Source organism: Thunnus maccoyii, chromosome 4 (assembly GCF_910596095.1).
Source record: "Thunnus maccoyii chromosome 4, fThuMac1.1, whole genome shotgun sequence".
Lineage (NCBI taxonomy): Eukaryota > Metazoa > Chordata > Actinopteri > Scombriformes > Scombridae > Thunnus > Thunnus maccoyii.
Window position 1 is genome coordinate 17347232 of NC_056536.1, and position 18180 is coordinate 17365411.

The window sequence follows — 18180 nt, forward strand, 5'->3', positions numbered from 1 at the left end:
TTAAGTATTAATTCTGTTCAATGTGCACTTTTATTTAAGAACATGAAAGGCTAGAGAAATGTTCAAATAATACAGAGAAAATATTCTGTAGACCTCAAAAGCATTCAGTGTAAAACTGGCCTACTGTATATTGCTTTTTTCAATAAAAATACACAGATGCTGAAAAAACAACAACATACAAGTAGTACTGAAAGAACTGACATTCAGATACCGGTCTACATGCTAGTCGTGACCTTATTTCTTTGGATATTAATGCAGCTTTCTGTAAACGTACATCTGTTCATATCTGATTTTAAACATATGATGAAACTTCAGCATTACCGATCCATGTGGGGATACTGACAGGTGAAATTCATTATATTCTGTCAAACACATCAACATCATCCCATCTCCCTGTGGGTGGACACATTGAGGCAATAGCGTATTATCTTGAAGAGTTAATGGAATGATCATGTACATAGCTAGCAAAGTTCCCAGCAATTTAGTTGACAAATGAAGGTAGATATGGCCATATTCCCAAAACATAGTAACACAGACAGGATTAATATTTAGATTAACTATCTCCCAGAAAATTAACAATGTAACAAGATGAGCATATAAAAATTGAAATTCATTTTAATTTTAATCTACCAAAACATCCATTAGGACTTTGATTTCCTTCACTGATACATTTGGCAAAATATAGATTAATGAAAACAGTCAAACAATAAATTGATTTGTGGTCCGTCTCTTCAGAACATCTCCCCCTCCCCTCTGGCTCCCTCCAGTCTCAGGTCTGTGTCATTCCTGCCCAGGGTGAACAGACTGACGACAGCCATCAAAGCTGCCAGCATCATGACTGCACAACCTCCGAACATATGTCTGGTACCGCTGCCACCTTCCCCTCCACCTGTCCCTGATACCTCCCCGTGGAGCGCCAGCAGCCCTAGGCAGGCTAGCAGGTGCAGAGGCAGCCGGAACCAGGCCAGCACACCTGCCCGTTTCTCCTCTGGGATCACCCTGCCCTGGAGAAAACTGACGGCAGGGAAGTAAAGGCCACAGGCCAGCTCCAGCAGCAGGAAGGCCAGAAAGGATTCATGAGGTCTAGGTTGGCCCGGGGCAGTGGAGAAGGTTAGCATGAAGAAAGAGAAGAAAGCCATCAGAACAGCCAAGCAGAGCACGTGGCCAGGCTGTAGACGGTAGCGTGTGGAGGTGGCTAGGCGGTACAGCAAGGAACCAGCCATACTGGCAGCCATGAGACAAGAGAACACTATCCCCAAAGGAGGCCCATGAGGATCCAGTACTGGGGTCCACAGGAACACAAAAATGTAGAGGACACTTTCAAACAGAGCCTGCACTCCACCCAAGAGCATGACTCTCCTGTCTGACAGCAGGCAGCGCAGCCCTTCATGGCAGCTGCGTGAGAACCGGGCTTTTGCAGACATACGTGTCACACCTCCATTTGGAGCGCCAAGGAGCCGTGTCTGTTTGTCCCCTTCAGGACCTCCTTCAGCCTCTTCCTTGCCCCAATCTGTTAGCACCACCCAGGCACAGCAAACTAAGCAGGGGACAGCCAGGAGAAAGGGAGCCACTGGCCCCAGGTGGAGCCACTCGGCCAGCATGTTAGCCACCAGCCCTGCTCCCACAGCGAGCGCATGGTTCCAGGTCGCAGCTTTGGTGAAGGTACTGGGGATCCACTCCTTGGGAAAATCGTGGACGTCTACATGACGGTGCACATACCAGGCTTCAAATGTGGTGGACAGCAGGGATGTGGACAAACCCCCCAGTACACGGCCCACAATCAACACAAAGTAGTCTCTGGACAGCTTGGTGAGACAACAAGCAGCGTAGGACAGGCAGAAGAGAAGACATGTCTGTCTGCGGCCCAAAACTTGAGGGAGCCAGCCTGAAAAAGGAGCAAACAGAACACAGGAGGCCAGGCCACAGACATATAAGATGGCTATTTGAGATTCCAGGAAGCTGTAGTGGCGGTAGAGTTTGTAGAGGTAAGGACCCTGGAGCCAGTCTGCCCACAAAGCCAAAAGGTATGCCCGGAGAAATATACTCTGGAAGCGACGGAAGGCTGGGTTGGCTGTAGCAGTAGGAGTCGGCTGAGGTGGGGTGAGGCGGCGTGCTGTGAGCTCGAGGCCAACACACAGGGCAAGCAGGACAGTGATGGCAAAATATGCTGTTACCAACATGGTGTGATAAACTGCACCCACGTGAGGTCAAACTTGAGGTCTTGAGACGTTTTCAGCTCCTTTCTTTCTATTTCTCAGCACCTGTGTAGAGACAAAGTGAACAAATAGTACCGTATATGGACAGAAAAGACGTTTACGTCACCACAACTTCTTAATATTTAGTTATATAACGTTAGCTTTTTGAATTCGTAACGTTATAGCTAACCAGACTAATTAGCCCCACTTTTAGGATTTAGGGCGCTCAATAAACACATAATTGGCTAGGTACGTAAGTATAAGTTTCACTGCATCAATGAATTGAAGCTTGAGTAGTTACAGTTTGGTTTAGTTTACTGAAACACATAATTTCCAGCGCAGATATGTATCTATATGCTCCTGTTTAGAAAACGCTAGCCTACAAGCTAACCTGACACTAAGATAAATCACTCTACTCTAACTTTCGCCACTATCCCACCATTTGGTTTTACACTATAATGCATCATAATATGACTTACCGAGCCGTTTAACAGCGGTTCCATATTAGTTACACGACATAACAGGTGATAACATGAAACATAACTAGGTGATAGTGGAAGCTATGTGCCTCTATGCTAGCAAAGCTAACAACAGACCATCCACTTCCGGGATCTATCATTTCACCACAAGGTGGCACCCTTACTTTGTTTTTTGATTTCCAGGGTTAGGAGAAAGTTGCAATTTTGGTGGAGAGACAGTCCAGTCCTAAGGTAGGACTTTATTTATTTATGAATGGTTCATTATTTGAAGTAAGTAGTTCCTTAAAATACTTTTTAACTCTAATCGTTGGTAACTAATGGATTAATCGTTGCAGCTCTATATGAAGGCAATGACCCTTCTAAGTAACTCTAACATGCACATCCTTATAGCAAACTGTCAGATAACGTAGTGTACATCTAACTTCATTCAGATGTGCACTAATAGGTACACTAATTTCTGAACTCCATATAGGCCTAACTACTCAGCACAATTTTCTCATTTTGTCATAAAGGACACAAAAGAAAGAGACACAATCAGAATAATACATAATTCGAACTTTATGTCATTATATCATTTCTATTTAGGAAGAAAGATTTACAAAATGTACAAGATGTGCTCAATCAGCCATAATCAAACAAACAAACAGTGAGAGGACCAATCAAATAAGATCTCTCACCCAAAAATATCTCTTGTGTTTGTATGACAAACATTGGGGGCAGAGGAAGGGTGCATGTGGAGTGAGCGCTGGTGATTTCAGGGATTATGCTGGTTGGTTACATCATCTGATAGCTGGAAGTGTGTCTAATCTGTCTGAGAATCCCTACTATATATTCTCCTGTGCAAAGCCCCCTTGGCATGGCCAAACCCCCACCTAGTACAGGAAGGTCAGCAGTACATTCTTCTCTACACCGAACTCATCTGTCCGATCCATCATATAATTTCAGTCATTAATACATAGACATTGGGGTAACATAATATTTACAGCAACAAAAATGAACAAAGGAACTACAAAACCCAACATGCATGGAGCGTCTCCATCACTCCAGATGTGATACGATATAGTGACGCAGACACAATGTTTTTGTGAAATCATATAAAATGCCTTTGACTTATGAAGTTGGCATATTTAAACCCAAGTTGTGCCAAATGTTTCTGAAGGATTAGTCAAAAATAGTAAGAGACAGAATGCATCCTATTGTGTACAGGTGACACATTAAAATAGTGGTCTCATTCCAGTACTAATGCAAATGGTATGATTGTGAAACAGTGATACACAATTACCTTAATATTTCAGGTTTTGCTATGTATTATATACAGGTTCCCTTTCTCATAAACACAAACTGACACATAGTCAATCATCACTAATGGTCCCTAAGTAATAACTGTTTGGATCCACGATATCCATCTTTCAGCTGCTGCTTAGTGATGGCCTGTTGATACTTTATGACTTAAGGAATAAACAGAAGTGAACTGGCTTTTATTATTAAGTACAATGGATATAATGAGCAAGTGCACAAATGATTTATCCAAAAGGGTAATAGTAACTTTACACAATGATTTATTCTTTTAACTGGAACAATGTCTCTCAAGAGGTGTTGCGGTTTATGTGTGCACACGAGTTTGTATATGTATGTTTATATGTTTATAATGATTTTTATAATTTTATAATAATTTGTTTATAAAACATTGCATGAAGATCAATAGTGAATCAAAAATACGTTCGCTACTACCCTCGTTAATCCGTTTATAAAACTCTCAGATTGCACAAATCCTTGTTCCTCAATTTTCAGGGAAGTCCTGCCCTTGGAAGATAATACCTGTGTGTGTGTGTGTGTGTGTGTGTGTGTGTGTGGTGTGGTGTATGTGTTTGTGTAAAACAGTAAAACTGTGTCTGTGTGCTCTGTGAACAAGTGGCCTGCTCAAGGGTCGATGCGAAAGGCCAATAGTTTGTCGGAGTGCAGATTGTTGAGGGTGCGAAGATCTGGCAGTCGCAAGAGGAGTTTGGGGAAGAGGGCGGTGTCGTCTGGGCGACGACGAGTGATCAGTGATCGTAGGGCACGGATCAGACCCTCTTGGAGCTGCTCCACAGCCCGCATGTCCGAGATACCAGAGCGATCTGAGGAGCACAGAGGATGCCAGTGTGAGTATCAGACTACATTAATGGTTCATTAACAGAATGTCTGCTCTGCAGCTTTTCTCACTGTATTCCCATTCATGAAGTAAACAGTGCCGTCCTCTTACCTGCAGAGACCAGCACCACAGCCATGAAGAGGGCCATTTCATCTGGTTCTAGCCCCAGGGAGCCCAACTTCTCACTGAACTCAAACATTGCATCCAGCAGGGAACCCATGCCCAAAGCCCGCAGGGTGGACAGAGGGTAAGTTTGGCCATTCAGGAAGGTCACTGTACGCTCCTGTGCATTAAACAAGGTGCAGAATCTCACCATCAGAACCTAAACACACAAGAAACAAAAAACAGGGGAACAGAGATAAGTTTGAGATAAATATTTACACCAGTAAAACATTCAGACTCATCAAAAGTCACATATTATAATAAATATAAATCAATATATATATATAATATAAATCATTTGAAATGTATGTCATTACCTGAAAGGTGCCTGATTTGAGCAGCATGACCTGGTCTTGCTGGCTAAGCTCTTGAAATCCAGGGATGCCCTTGGCAAACTCTACCACCTCCTTGACAGCAGGAGTGAAACACTGAGAGAAAGATTCCCATATCTCCTGACTCGAGTGCTCTGCTCCTGATACAGGGCACGCATTGAGAGGGCAGGCCTGAAAGACAAATGACATAAAAAAGAATCATTAGTTGTTGGTTAGACAATATATATGACAAGAGTCCTAATCTAATTTAGTGAGCTTCTTGCACTTACCAGCACTTTAGCTCCTGGAGCTAACTTCCATGGGCAGGAGGGCTGATTCGTGGCACTTCCTGCATTGCGAAAACTGTTATGATTGATGGAGCTGCCTCTTTGAGGTGTTGTGCCATTAGACTGATCATGATTCTGATTTGTTGACACTAAGTATGTGATGTGATTGTTCTCCACATTGTGGAATGTAGGCTGGTTGTCGTTAGGGGCAACTGGGCAACGTGAGGCAGGGGCGACAGGGCAAGACTGATAACTCTGTGCAGAGTTGGGGTGAGATGAGACCTGGTGAAAACTGGCATCCTGAGAAAAGTGAGATGTGTTGTTGTTGGTGGCGGCGATGTGAGCCGTCTCTGCTGCTCTGTCCTGGCTGCTGTTGCTGTTGTTGCTGGTGAAGATGTCACGGTAGGCTCTAGAGATGGCCCCGATGGCCTCTTTTGAGTTGCCATCTTCTGGGCTGGAGGGAGTGTCCCTCACTGAAGATGAGTCCATGTCCATGGCAGCCGACTCATTAAGGCTGTTCATGTAACTCTGCATCTCATCCAGAAGTCGCTGCTTCTCTCTTTTAGGGATGCGGCCAAAACGCACAGCTACAGAAAACACAAGCAGTGAAAACAGATCAGTTTCCAGTCATTGTGACAATGTGGACAGTCATACTGGACACATTTTTGCACAGTTGTTGTTTCTTAATGAATCCACAGAAGCTTCCTTTCTTGGATAAATGCCCTCTGAAATATTATAATGGCAACCAAGAGAAATTCATTTCTCTTAGAACAAGAGGCAGGTGCATCCTACCTATACAGTAATGCCATGTTGGAAACACAGAACTGCTAAAGTAACTTAGAAAGGCTGTCTAAATAAAAGCAAAGCATTCTTCAAAGGTTACCCATCTCACTGTCTTACACACACACACACATCAAAAGTATGAAACTCCTGAAGTGCTAAGAGATTTCAAGGAGGATCGTGCACGTTGTGATATTAAAACTTTCCTCTCCTCACCCGTATCCCCATCCCCCTTCTCACAGTAACCATCAGCTGGAGAGGCTATTTATAGACCCCCTGCTACCATCTGCCTCATCCTCTCCTCTATCCACCCCTGTCTTCATCCTCTCCCTCTCCCTCCCTCCATTTGTAAGTAGGGCAGTGGGGCAACGTGAGCGTGATGTCACTGGCACTGAGATTGTTGAGAGGGAGAAGGATGAGAGAGGTGGGCTTGAAGCGAACAAATTAGTCGAGGAGACAGTAGTGAGAACATGATGAGAACTGACGTGAGAGACGTTGATACATGGAAAGTAAGAGTGAGTGTCTGTGTGTGTGGGAGGTATGACTGTGTGTGCGTGTGTTTGTGTGTGTGCAGGGTGGAGTAAGAAAGGCAAAAAAAGTACATCTTCAAAGACTTCTGTAAAAAAAGTGGTGCAGAAGATTCTCATAACAGCAATAATATCAACAAAGCAATGCAGCCTTATTCTCAGAAGATAAATATAAGCAATTTACATGAAAACATAAGGACCCTGTGTCGGGTCAAGTGAGATTATTTACTTGGCTTAGAAATATGCACAGTAGATATTGCTATATTTACCAAATATAATTAGTTCATTTCCTGCAGGATCCCTTGATGAGGATAGATCCAATAAAGCGGCATGAGATGAATCCCTTTCATCATGGTTAAAAAGAGGCAAATGTGGACTAATGAGCTAAAAATGATGCTCTGGATAGAGGAAGAAAAGAATGCCATCATGCCAACGGACTCAAATATTTGCCTATATTGCAGCGCCAAAGTCACACAGCTGCCTGGTGTGAAATCAGGGTGTACTATTTATTGTGGGCTGCAGGCAGTTGCATGCGGTTTTCCTGTTTTCGTAATGGTTGAAACAGAGCAAAAAGGGGTTTCTAGGTTGTGGTCCTTGACGCGTTTGAAAACCTTCAAGAGGGTCGACCTGACTGTTTGTTCTCTTACAGAGTCGCATTTTGCCACCCCATTTTCTCTGTGCACCAGAAGTGTCAAGCACATGCAGAAATAACACTAACCTCTTTACTAGATTAAGCAATGCAGGGTACTGGAGGGTGGAGATAAGCAGAAACCATACTGAGAGGAAGAAGGCAGGCAAACTACACCAAGTAGGTCATGATGTATGAATACGCTAGGTATTGTTTTTCTAGGTCAGCCCAGCTGTTTTCTTAATCTTTGATGATGGGTGATCAATCAGTGTTCAGCTATCAGAGCTGAAACTAGGTGATGTGAGCGTCACGCCTGATAAATCCTATCACAGAGACTGGCTGTTTTCTGCATCCCTTGCTTAATTGTTGCCCTATCCCTCATTAATTGCTGTAAGATGTTCTATGGGCATATACAAGGTAATCAAGTTGACCCTGTTCCAATTTCCTAAAATAATTCTTGTGTTTGCTGCAGTTTTCCAGATGATAGATAGCTTCGGGGACTTCAAGGCTCCTCTTCTCATAAATCATTGTCTGAGGGGGAGATGTAAGAGAGCTAAGGGAACATGGTGGGTACATGGAGGGAGGGGGGGGGGGCTGTGCTGAACAAGAGCATTCAGGCAATAGTACTGTAGGAGCATACTGCAAAGGGCAGGAGAAAGACACTTAGAAACTTAAGTGAGTGATACAAGGCCAGATGGTAATCTTTGGCAGTGCGGTGACACAGTAGAAGGGCAAGGCAGGTGCAGGTCTGTTGATAGAGCGAGTGACTGAGCTACTGGCACGATGACCTCAAAAGATTTTCCGCATTACATTTTTCACACAGACCTACATATCAGCACTGTGCCTCGTTCCGGGCTGCCCATTTCCCTGCTGCTTTGGCTAATCAGAGCACTGTGGCATTCTGGCAGAACTGCATGAGAGTCCCTCCCATTAAAAATTGTGTCAGGATGTCTCACCATCTCTTGACATGCCAACAGAGAGACATTTCTTGAAGCGGCAGTGCTGGCACCGGTTGCGGTTCATACGCATGATCAGACAGTTCTCGTTCTTCACACACATCTTGTAGTTGATGTTCTGCTGGATGCTGCGGCGGAAAAACCCCTGAAACAAACAAACAAAAAATCATCACATGAAACTAGTGCACAAAAAGTGAACAAGAATCGTTTGATTCCACATGATTTATCTGATCAGGCGCTTACCTTGCAACCTTCGCATGCATGCACTCCATAGTGGAATCCAGATGCGATGTCTCCACAGACTTTGCAGAGCAGGACCATTCCACCTGTCTCTGAGGAAGGGTAAACAGACAGTCAGATGAGCCACAAAAACTTGGATGAAGCTATAAATCTTTAGATATTGGTGATATGGAACACGAGGAAAAACTCACTGGTGAAAGTTCCTGTGAACCCGCATGGCCTCTTTGCAGCGATGGGGTGTGTATAGGTATGCTGAGTGACCTGAGCGGCTGCTGCTGAGGGCCCACTGTAGACCTCTGGGAACTGGAACACCAGTTTTGAGGATTGGTTAGTGCACCCTGCTGCCCTGTGTTTCAGCACCCCAATCTCTGTGAAGGTAACCTCCTCTGGAGATGAGGGCTGGGAGTGTGAAGAAGGTGACTGTGTCTGGTACCCGCTAGAGGGGCTGCCGGGGCTACCGGGGCTGGGGCTGCCACTGCCAGAGGAGCCTGCGTACAGGATGACTCCTCCGCTTCCTGCAGACAAGAGGAAAAGGGTGGAGCACACCAGTTGACATTAGAGCTGAGAGGGTGGGGTCAGGTGACTCAGAAGTTCCTAATTAAAGCACAGAATTTCATTCAGACATTGATAAGAAGTGGCATAATTTTGCAGGCTATATCACACTGTAAATAGTTGTTGAATTAAATGAATTATAAACAGTATACATTGCAGTTGGTCATCTGTATTTCCTTAGAAACCGTTCAGCTATTCTACAACATTGGTTGTGATGTAATGTTGCACAACCTCTGGGCATCAGAGAACAGCTCTGAGAATTTGCAGCGTCGTTGCCTCATCCTGAGTGTAACAGGCGCAATGGTGCGCTCAAGCGGATAAAGTGGGCGCTAAAAATACAGCTGGTAGCGCGGCAACAGAGCAGGCAGGCTTCCGCTGGAAGTAGCTACTACCGAAGCGCTATTTTTTTCTAACAATTCCTGCGTCATGCTATTGCAGAATTTATATAGGCGCCGTGCATATATGTGGAATGTTTGTTAGTCGTTCAGCTGTGGTTTCCTCTAAAGTTTCGCTTCCCTCGCATCCCCCCCCCCTCCTCCTCCTCCTCCTCTCTCCCTCTTTCACTCTCTCCCTCTCTCGCACTTCTAGTCATGCGTTGTGGATGAGCTGAGACACGGCCTCACGTGTCTGCGGGGTCTGCTGCCTCCTCCGCTCCAATAATAGCCTCGCTCCCCTGGCACCGTGCCCAGCGCCAGCTAACAGCACGACACCTGACCGCCGCCTCACATGCATGGACTCCTGACACGGTTACTGCCCGAAACAAATCCGCAGTCTCGTGTTGAAATATACAACATTCTGAAGTCAGTGAGATCTGTGTTTATAAACATACGCTGACTGGGAAGCTCCCCGGGCGTGAGGTGGCACCAAGTCTCCAGTCACTGCAGTTCATGCGCCACCAACAGTCGGTGGATGTGAGTCACGTTTTTGCAAAGGAAAAGCCTATTCAACTGTATGGATTGGACTGCTGGAGTAATATATTAACAACTCGATGTACAGTAGAGTCCAACAGATACATTGAGAATGACAAAATTATATGCAAACTAGCGAGAATACTCTATAAATCTGGGCAAATCAATTTAAAACTGCATTTTTGATTTGCTGGCTCATGCAATTGCAAAAGTCTTCAAGACATTAATGATTTCCAACATCCAAAATTCATGACATGGTACAGTGGTTGAACCAGTCCAGTCTTATATATGGAAATCATGCATGCATGGATGCAGGTCCAGTAGGTCTATGCCTGTGTTGCTGTGTGTTGCCCTCTGCTGCACAAGGTATTTGTTTAGCTCAAATGTTTTGATAATCCCTCAACCAGCACGTGTTGGTGGATTTGTTGACTCATGCCAGAGCCACAGACAAACCCATCAGACGCAGGCCTGAGCCTCAACTCTTCCTAAGCTTCCATGCAGACAGTCGTTTGGCCCAACCCCCTACTCCACCCAAACACATTGCATGTCCACCTGAAGACTCACATGTACAGTAAGTGTTTATGAATGACCCCTAGAGCCACCGTGCTGTTAACACTGTCAATCAGCAATCTGTTTTACAGTCCACTTCCGAGTAGTGATAGGCGGATACCAAAACTATCACCTGCATGTAAACAGTGTCATAGTAGAAAGATTAAATATAAACAGACTCTCAGTGTTGTTTTGCACAAGATACAGATGATTCATCTTCCATTTGTTTATATATTATATTGTGACCATAACACATTTATATTGCCACGTGTGGTCAAAGTAGGCATTAGTGTCAACAGTTCACTAATAAAACATGATATTGCGTTTTTTATACTGTTAATGAAAAAACAGCAGGAAGTCCAATATCCACACATGCTTCAAAGTGCTATTTGCAGTCACAAGTTCAACATCACTGCTTCCATTCTTATCAGCAGCCTGTCAACTTCTAAATTGAACTGTTAAGTTTCATATGTATTCATCTATTTCAAATTATATGATATTCTTCTCTTTCCCTTATAAGAACATTCAAATTTCTTGTCAGTGAAATAACTATAGTTCTAGATATAAATGTAGGCAATACCTGCCCTGATATTAGGCTACTTGATACCATCCGTACACTAAACTTTATGCAAACACTGACCATCAAGATATAATAGTGTACCTGCTGCATGGTTAACAACAACATTATTGCAGCTACCAATCTCCACAGGTTTTTCTCTGAGTTTCTTTGCATATTCAATGGGATTTCCCACGCAGGCTTACTGGATCGCCACGCACACTGTCCATGTGCACACAAGCACAGTTACAATTTAGGTCACTGTAGACAGCATTAATTGAGGAGTCAATCAGTCCTCAATGCCCATTTTAAGCTTAGCCTACCCGTGCAAACACTAATCTGCCTGGGACTGGAGTCAGGCAGAGAAACGTGAGCAGTGAGCACTTTCACAAGCACAAAAGCTCCTCTACTCTCTTTTCTCTTTTATCTCTCACTTTCACTGGTTCACCTTATAACGCAGGGCACGGAGAGACAGCATACAGCTAAGGTGAACATTGTTTGTTTGCTTTTGTGGTGTAAAGTTCAGAAACTTGGCATACTGACTTCCTGTGAGCAGCAAAGTGTTTATTATGATATATCAGAAAATTATGCAGACTATAATAGGCAATGGCCAGTAAAAGAGTTATTGTGTGCTACTGAACAGGGGCAAACTGTGAGCACCACTTGTGAGTTTGCAGCAGACTTCATTAACTCAGGCTTGTGTAAGTAGGTCAATATCACAGGAACTTGATAGAATGTGAGCCTCTAGCATCTCTCCAAACTGATGCTGCAACACACACACACACACACACTGGCTCTGGCTCACGCAATTATCAAGAGGAACTCGATTAGATTATCACGGTGGATAGCTGTGATTTATAAACACCAGAATATGATTTGAAAGCTATAGTCAGTTTCCTGTTTTTTTTTTTTTTTTTTGTTTTTTTTTTTCTAGCTGTTGCAGCCAAAACTGGTATCATGTGGCACGCGCTGTGTCAAGACCTGGATTGAAAAACATCCGTTTGAGGGTTATGCGATTTTATCAGCAGGAGGGTAACAACCCTCTCAATGTTTTTAATCCGCTATCTGTTTCAGCATCATTTGGAGGGCGCGGCGGATGAGAGGAGAGGAGTTGTGTTTAAAAGCAGAGTCACGTTCCGGCTGAAACACACCCTAAGCGGATGTGTGCCCTGAACCGATGAGTTGTTGGCAGATGTTGCAGAGTCAAAATCGACTCGAGTCATGTAAAGTGCATGTGTCAGTTTGATGTCAGTTGTCTCTCTAAATGCATTTTAATGCACTGTGCTAATAACTGTTCGTTCTTTTTTTTGTTTTTTTATCTCGGGGTTTATAGCTATGATTTTATCGTTTTTAAGAGATTTTTTTTTTTAGATATACATCTTCATCCTTCCTTGTTGCACTGCTGTGGGCTGGAGGAAAATGATGATTAACTAAATCTTGAATCTTAATGTTGACTCAGCCTCTACCACACTGTGAGGTCTGTGATTCAAACGACCAAACAAAAAAAAATTGCTTTCAGTACAAGCGAAAAGGCGCATGAGGCGGGAAAACGTGACGAGAGGAAGAGAGAGAGGGGGAGAGGAAAGTGAATGCATGGAATCGCTGACCCACTGACCAAGCTCTCCCTCACCATCACCGCAGGCGGCATCAACATAGAGGCGTCCGTGAGAGCTGTGGAAGCGGCGGGAGGCGGGAGGAGGGCCCGGGTATCTCACGCGTCGCACGCGGCTCTGCGAGGGAAGCCACGTGAGGAGGCTTTTGACGGAGCTTTCACTGGGAAGACACGAAGCTGCGCTACAGCCGGGAGCCAGAGCTTCTACAGTCCGCCAGGGGCTTATAATTAAAGAGCCAAATTAAATAGAGCAGCATGTTATCCGGCGAGGTGGTCTTACTGTGCACCACCAGCTGCAGCGCGTCTAGTTCACAAACACTAGTAGGCTGTGAGTCAGACCCACATTTATGATGTTAAAATTCCTATGCAATATAATATAACTTTTTTTTTTCCAGATTCAAAGAGTGCATGTTTAATTGACTATACATTTTTTCCCCTTTAGACGTCCTAATAGGCCTATTTGAAAATATATTAGAACTGTTTGCACGCCAAGAAAAAGTCACACTGGTATGTTTGTGAACACATATATCTGGATTTTGGGGTTCTTGGTCATCGCCCACCTATGTGTTAATGCTGTTTGAGTTTTTGACATGGAATCACTTGTCATATGAAATAGATATGGATTGTATCACCTTTTTACCAGCCCACAAACCAATGTGGTATCCTATTAGCTAGCATATGTTTTATTATGGCTGATTTTATGCAGACCCCCACCCCATCATCACTTTGACTAAGAGTCAAAGTGATGATAGTCTTCAGCTGATGGTGAGGAATAGGCCTGAGTTTGGGGTCTGTCTATTATCAACATGCCAAGATTAAGGCAGAAAACCTCCACAAGGGGAGTGTCAGAGGAAGGATTATTGAGGACATGCAGTGCATGAAGTCATGCAGTTGACTGTGGGGTAAGTCAGTTGTTCAGGCACATGTCTGTTTTTGATACAACATAGGTTTAGTGTTACTAAGCACATTACTGTTGGAGAGAAAAGAGTAATGGCTAATGTACCAGATAGACTGAATATTTGTTACAACTGACCCCACACCAAAGTACAGTTGACCCCTCACTTGAGGTCAAGGTTGTAACAAAGTACAATTTGAATATAGTGCAAACACATATCCCATAATGCATCTTAATTTGCACATAATGAAGACATTCAGTTTTATTGCCAATGTTGTTCTTCTGTAATAGTTTTTCTAAAATTTGGAACAATGTAAGCAATTGAACAGATATTGACCCTGAGCTCCCTCACTTTATGTTTATATGAGGCATCAGCATGTGATCTATCTGGGCTGGTTTTATATGGCATATTAGATATGCTAATAAGTAATCATTACATGAACCTCTCAATGGATGAATGTCACATGCAACCCACACCGCACCACACAACCCAATGTGCTGTGCAGGTGAAATGGGGGCTCTGTGTCAACTTCATTGACCCCTACACACACACACACACACACACACACACACACGCACACACACTCTTTCATTTTATCTGCAGGACTTTATGAGCCATTCCGCCCTCCACTGCAGGTTATGATGGTGTTTATGAGCTTTGTTTATATCACTACACTGAAACTCATGAGTCATGTGCATTCCAATAACCTTATTGAAACATTAAAGATCTGTGAACCCAGTTCAAGGTGGTCCCTTACATTTACATGGAGGATGAGGAGATTTAATTTAAAAAGCCTTCTGGCAAGTTAAAAGATACAGTGTGATTTAAATAAATGACAGAATTTAAAAGCCATTCAATGACAGATAAAAACATATACTCAACTCCCCACTCTGCACGCCCCCAATCCTTCCTCCCCTACACACACACACACACACACACACACACACACACACACACACACACACACACACACACACACACCAAACAGCCTCCAAATATCAAATAACAATACAACACCAACAAGGAAGTCCAGTATGCTGTCTCGATCTGTATCAGCTGACTAATACTACATCTATATATGATTACTCATTTTACTGCCTTGCAAACAAAAACATTGGCCCGTTTATCAATATAAACAGAAAGCAATAACCCTGCGAGTGGGTTGAGTGTTGCCTTCAGATTAGAGTAACATGTTGATGGAGCACAGGGTGCGCCCATCACCTGTGCTGGAACGTGACCGTCACTGTTGTGAGTGATTCACCGACGATTAGGAAGCAGAAAACATGTGTACCTTGGCTGACCTCGAGAAAGCGCTTCCTAATGCCACTTAAGGGATGGAAGTCCTGCGGTTATCAACTTTTATGCTGCAGAGATAGCCTTGATAACAGAAACAAACACGACCTTTACTCCAGAGTGTTTTGTTTTTATCCCCCCGTGAGATGAGAGAGCCCTAGTGCACAGTTAAAGCACTGGTGCTGACAGATTGTGATAACAGTGACAGCCAGTGTACTGTAGCTCCACGTGAGTTTGTTTTCATGGAGAGAAACAGGAAGTGGCCAGCCTCACTACAACCATATGGCGTGTTTGGCTGACAGGAGAGCTGCAGTCCAGGCGCTGCGTTTTGACATTTGAACGCAGAGCAGCAACTTTTTTTTCACAAGTTTGCATAACATTTTAGTACAGTATTTTATTGAACTTAGAAACGGGCTGATTTGATAAATGCCAAAAAAGCGGACACATGCATAAGCCTAATACGTGGTAAACCTAAAATAAATCAGCTCAGTCAAACACTTGCATGTAAAAAAATGACATTTCTTGCACTTATTGGTGCATGTGAAGAACTCACGCATCAGATTGCACAAATAATTGCTAATCATGCACATATTAGGGAAGTAAATCTTGAGCTTTGGGAAGTGGTTAACACAATTTAACCGAAAAAAAGAAGAAATTCTGCTTTGCGTTACATTAATAAAAACTTTGTTACATTTACGCTTAAATCATGAAATAAGAAATAAAAGTTAGACAGACTTAAATTGGTGTAGACTTTGGATTGTTGGCAACGATATGAATGAAAACGTTGAAATGAAAGATCCGGATTCTGACTCTTATGTCATAATCAGCATTGCTGCAAATGTCACTAACATAATGTTAAAGTTAATCTTACCTCCAGGACTGTTGTCCATTTCTCTTGTTGTTGTTGTTGTTGTTGTTGATGTTAAAACTTGAAGACAGACGTCTGTGGAAAAACTCTAAACTGGAGCAAAAGTCTTTTGAAAATAGGTGAAAAAGTCAAGAAATTGCTTTGAGTAAAACACCTGCTCCATGGAGCCAAAAATTGGAAGTAGTGTGGAAATGTGTCCAAGTGCGCGTAAAGTTTTTCACCCAGTCAAAATTGCGGGAAGAGTAGTGTCTCTCACTGTGCTCAGTTGTGCTCTGACTGAGGTAAGTTAGACAGGCCGGTCTCCTCTAAGATAACTGGATGTCTTCTGCGTTCTGGATACTGCGCCTCGGCTCGACCGCGTGTGATGTTGCACGAGCGAGGATTAAACGGTTCTCATGAATTCCATGAAGGTAGAGTCAGCATATCCGTGAACACAGTGTCCATGCATGACACACACACCCACTGATACAAACACCCACATCAATCACGTTTGCAGGTGAGTAGGAAATGTGACCGCCTTTCCGCTCCCTCCAACTTGTGTTGTGTCTGTTTGTGTGGGATTTGGCTCACTCTTTGTATCTCGCGGAGTCCTTTCTCTCCCTCTCTCTCCTTCACGCTTTTGAGCATTTTCATTGGCGGGGATCTGGAGCTGAAGGGAGTTTGATGCGCTTATTCGACCGTGGTATGTGTTCAGTAAAGCCACGCTACATGTGCGCTCTGCATGTGCCGGGGTGAGCGCTGTCCTACTGATACACATTTTATGCAAAATACGGAGCGTGTGGTGCGCAGGGATGGTGAGATTGGAGGATGAAGCACATGGACAATAGGCGTGGCTCACCGTGACTGCTTGTTCTCTGACAAGCAGCGCTGCGAGCTGATGGTAAACACCGAGACATGCCAAACATCGTGCAAGTGCCAATTTTAAAGCCCATGTGCCAAAGGAAACTGTAGATACACCACTGGACCAGTGACAACTGTACAGACATTTAGGTTAAAATTTCTGTCAATAAAAAAATGTAGCCTTGTCTTTGATTATCTTTGCAATGTGTGATTATTTTCTCATTGTGACAACCACACTTATGTTTGACAGTGATATCAGTTTTCAATATTCTTCATCTTACTCCAATATGTGTAAATGTGTTTGTGGCACAAACTCTGATAATGTAGGTGCAGCCGGTGACAAACTGTGTGGCTGATTTCTCAGAACATGCAGGACCAACTTTACTCAGCTTGTGGAAAGCGCCCCTTAGTGGCAATTTATGACATTGCCACATAAACAGGACTCTATTTATTTATTTTTATTTATCTATCAGTCTGTCTATTGATCTATCTAGACCCATTTTATGTGCCATTTCTTAGAATTCTCAATGCAAGGGTACATTTAAATGGCGATTTTGCACATAATTAAAAAAATCGACTTTTGTATTGCCTAAAATATGTTCTACAGAGTCTTAATTCTGCTAGTCACTATAAAAATTATTCACTCTGGTCTTAATATTTTAGTTCTTCATAAATAACTTTAAAAATAAGACATAAAGTTAAGCATGGCATTGGTAAATCATTTTGAAGAATCTGATTTTATTACAGTTTAGTTAAAATAAGTGCAATATATTGGTATACTGTTATGACAAAGTTGTAATAATATGGGATGTGTATTGTTATATTTACTAATAATACAATTACTAGTATTTTTCTCATTTATCTGTCTGTCTGTCTGTCTGTCTGTCTGTCTGTCTGTCTGTCTGTCTGTCTGTCTGTCTATCTATCTGTCTATCTATCTATCTATCTATCTATCTATCTATCTATCTATCTATCTATCTATCTATCTATCTATCTGTCTGTCTGTCTGTCTGTCTGTCTGTCTGTCTGTCTGTCTGTCTGTCTGTCGCTTCAGTGACTCCAATATCCCTTTAATTCCCATATCTTATGATTACTGTGTCTCATGTGTGAAGCACGATAAAGATATTTTCGAATTGATTAGCTGATATGATTAATAGACAATGATAATAAGATTATCATTATGACGGGGCCTTTTTCATGTAAATAATAAAACTGAGTGATGGCTGAATTTCCCATTTAGCTGTATTGTGCATGCTGGCTCACTTACTGGGAAACTTGAATAGTTCAGAGCCATCGTTAATGTTATCAATAACAGCTGTGCTTTCCCTTCTATGACAAGTCAAAAAAAATCGCTCTAATTAGATTTAGTCACAGGAAAATAGAGCAGCTTATTTACTCATAACCAAACAC

At 43.0% G+C, this 18180-nt stretch overlaps 3 protein-coding genes and 1 long non-coding RNA gene across 10 annotated transcripts in view; 2 read left to right on the top strand and 2 right to left on the bottom strand.

Moving 5' to 3' along the window:
• Positions 1-11: 11 nt before the first annotated feature.
• On the bottom strand, positions 12-2799 carry mfsd5 (major facilitator superfamily domain containing 5). The gene is made up of 2 exons (XM_042409839.1): positions 2675-2799; positions 12-2261 (listed from the first exon to the last, which is right to left on the bottom strand). Exon 2 carries the CDS (start codon positions 2178-2180, stop codon positions 732-734), a length of 1449 nt encoding a protein of 482 aa, XP_042265773.1. The 5' UTR covers positions 2181-2261; positions 2675-2799; the 3' UTR covers positions 12-731.
• LOC121896142 lies at positions 2268-4642 on the top strand. The gene is made up of 3 exons (XR_006095927.1): positions 2268-2444; positions 2858-2905; positions 4556-4642. It is a non-coding gene; the product is annotated as an uncharacterized LOC121896142 (long non-coding RNA).
• Positions 3209-16893, bottom strand: nr1d4a (nuclear receptor subfamily 1, group D, member 4a). 2 transcript variants are annotated; one of them, XM_042409830.1, is made up of 8 exons: positions 15934-16893; positions 8888-9211; positions 8700-8788; positions 8457-8601; positions 5569-6152; positions 5285-5470; positions 4917-5127; positions 3209-4791 (listed from the first exon to the last, which is right to left on the bottom strand). In XM_042409830.1, the coding sequence occupies exons 1-8, from the start codon at positions 15950-15952 to the stop codon at positions 4595-4597; spliced, it is 1755 nt and encodes a 584-aa protein (XP_042265764.1). In that variant the 5' UTR covers positions 15953-16893; the 3' UTR covers positions 3209-4594. The 2 variants fall into 2 exon arrangements, with proteins under 2 accessions (XP_042265764.1, XP_042265765.1); XM_042409831.1 differs by lacking the exon at positions 15934-16893 and adding an exon at positions 9480-9757.
• rarga (retinoic acid receptor gamma a) overlaps positions 4725-18180 on the top strand; it is a 56743-nt gene continuing 43287 nt past the window's right edge. For all 6 annotated transcript variants that reach the window (XM_042409832.1, XM_042409834.1, XM_042409833.1 and 3 more), the window contains exons 1-2: positions 4725-4815; positions 4923-5052. The gene's annotated coding sequence lies outside the window, so the exon portion shown is untranslated. The remainder of the gene's footprint in view (positions 4816-4922; positions 5053-18180) is intronic.

Bases quoted from the DNA above. Each gene is read 5' to 3' on its own strand.
- mfsd5 (XM_042409839.1), bottom strand. From the start codon at position 2,180: ATGTTGGTAACAGCATATTTTGCCATCACTGTCCTGCTTGCCCTGTGT.
- nr1d4a (XM_042409830.1), bottom strand. The intron at 8,602-8,699 runs GTAAGCGCCTGA...TGTTTGTTTCAG, and splicing joins ATGCATGCGAAGGTTGCAAG to GGGTTTTTCCGCCGCAGCAT. The intron at 4,792-4,916 runs GTAAGAGGACGG...TGTGCTCCTCAG, and splicing joins TGTGGTGCTGGTCTCTGCAG to ATCGCTCTGGTATCTCGGAC.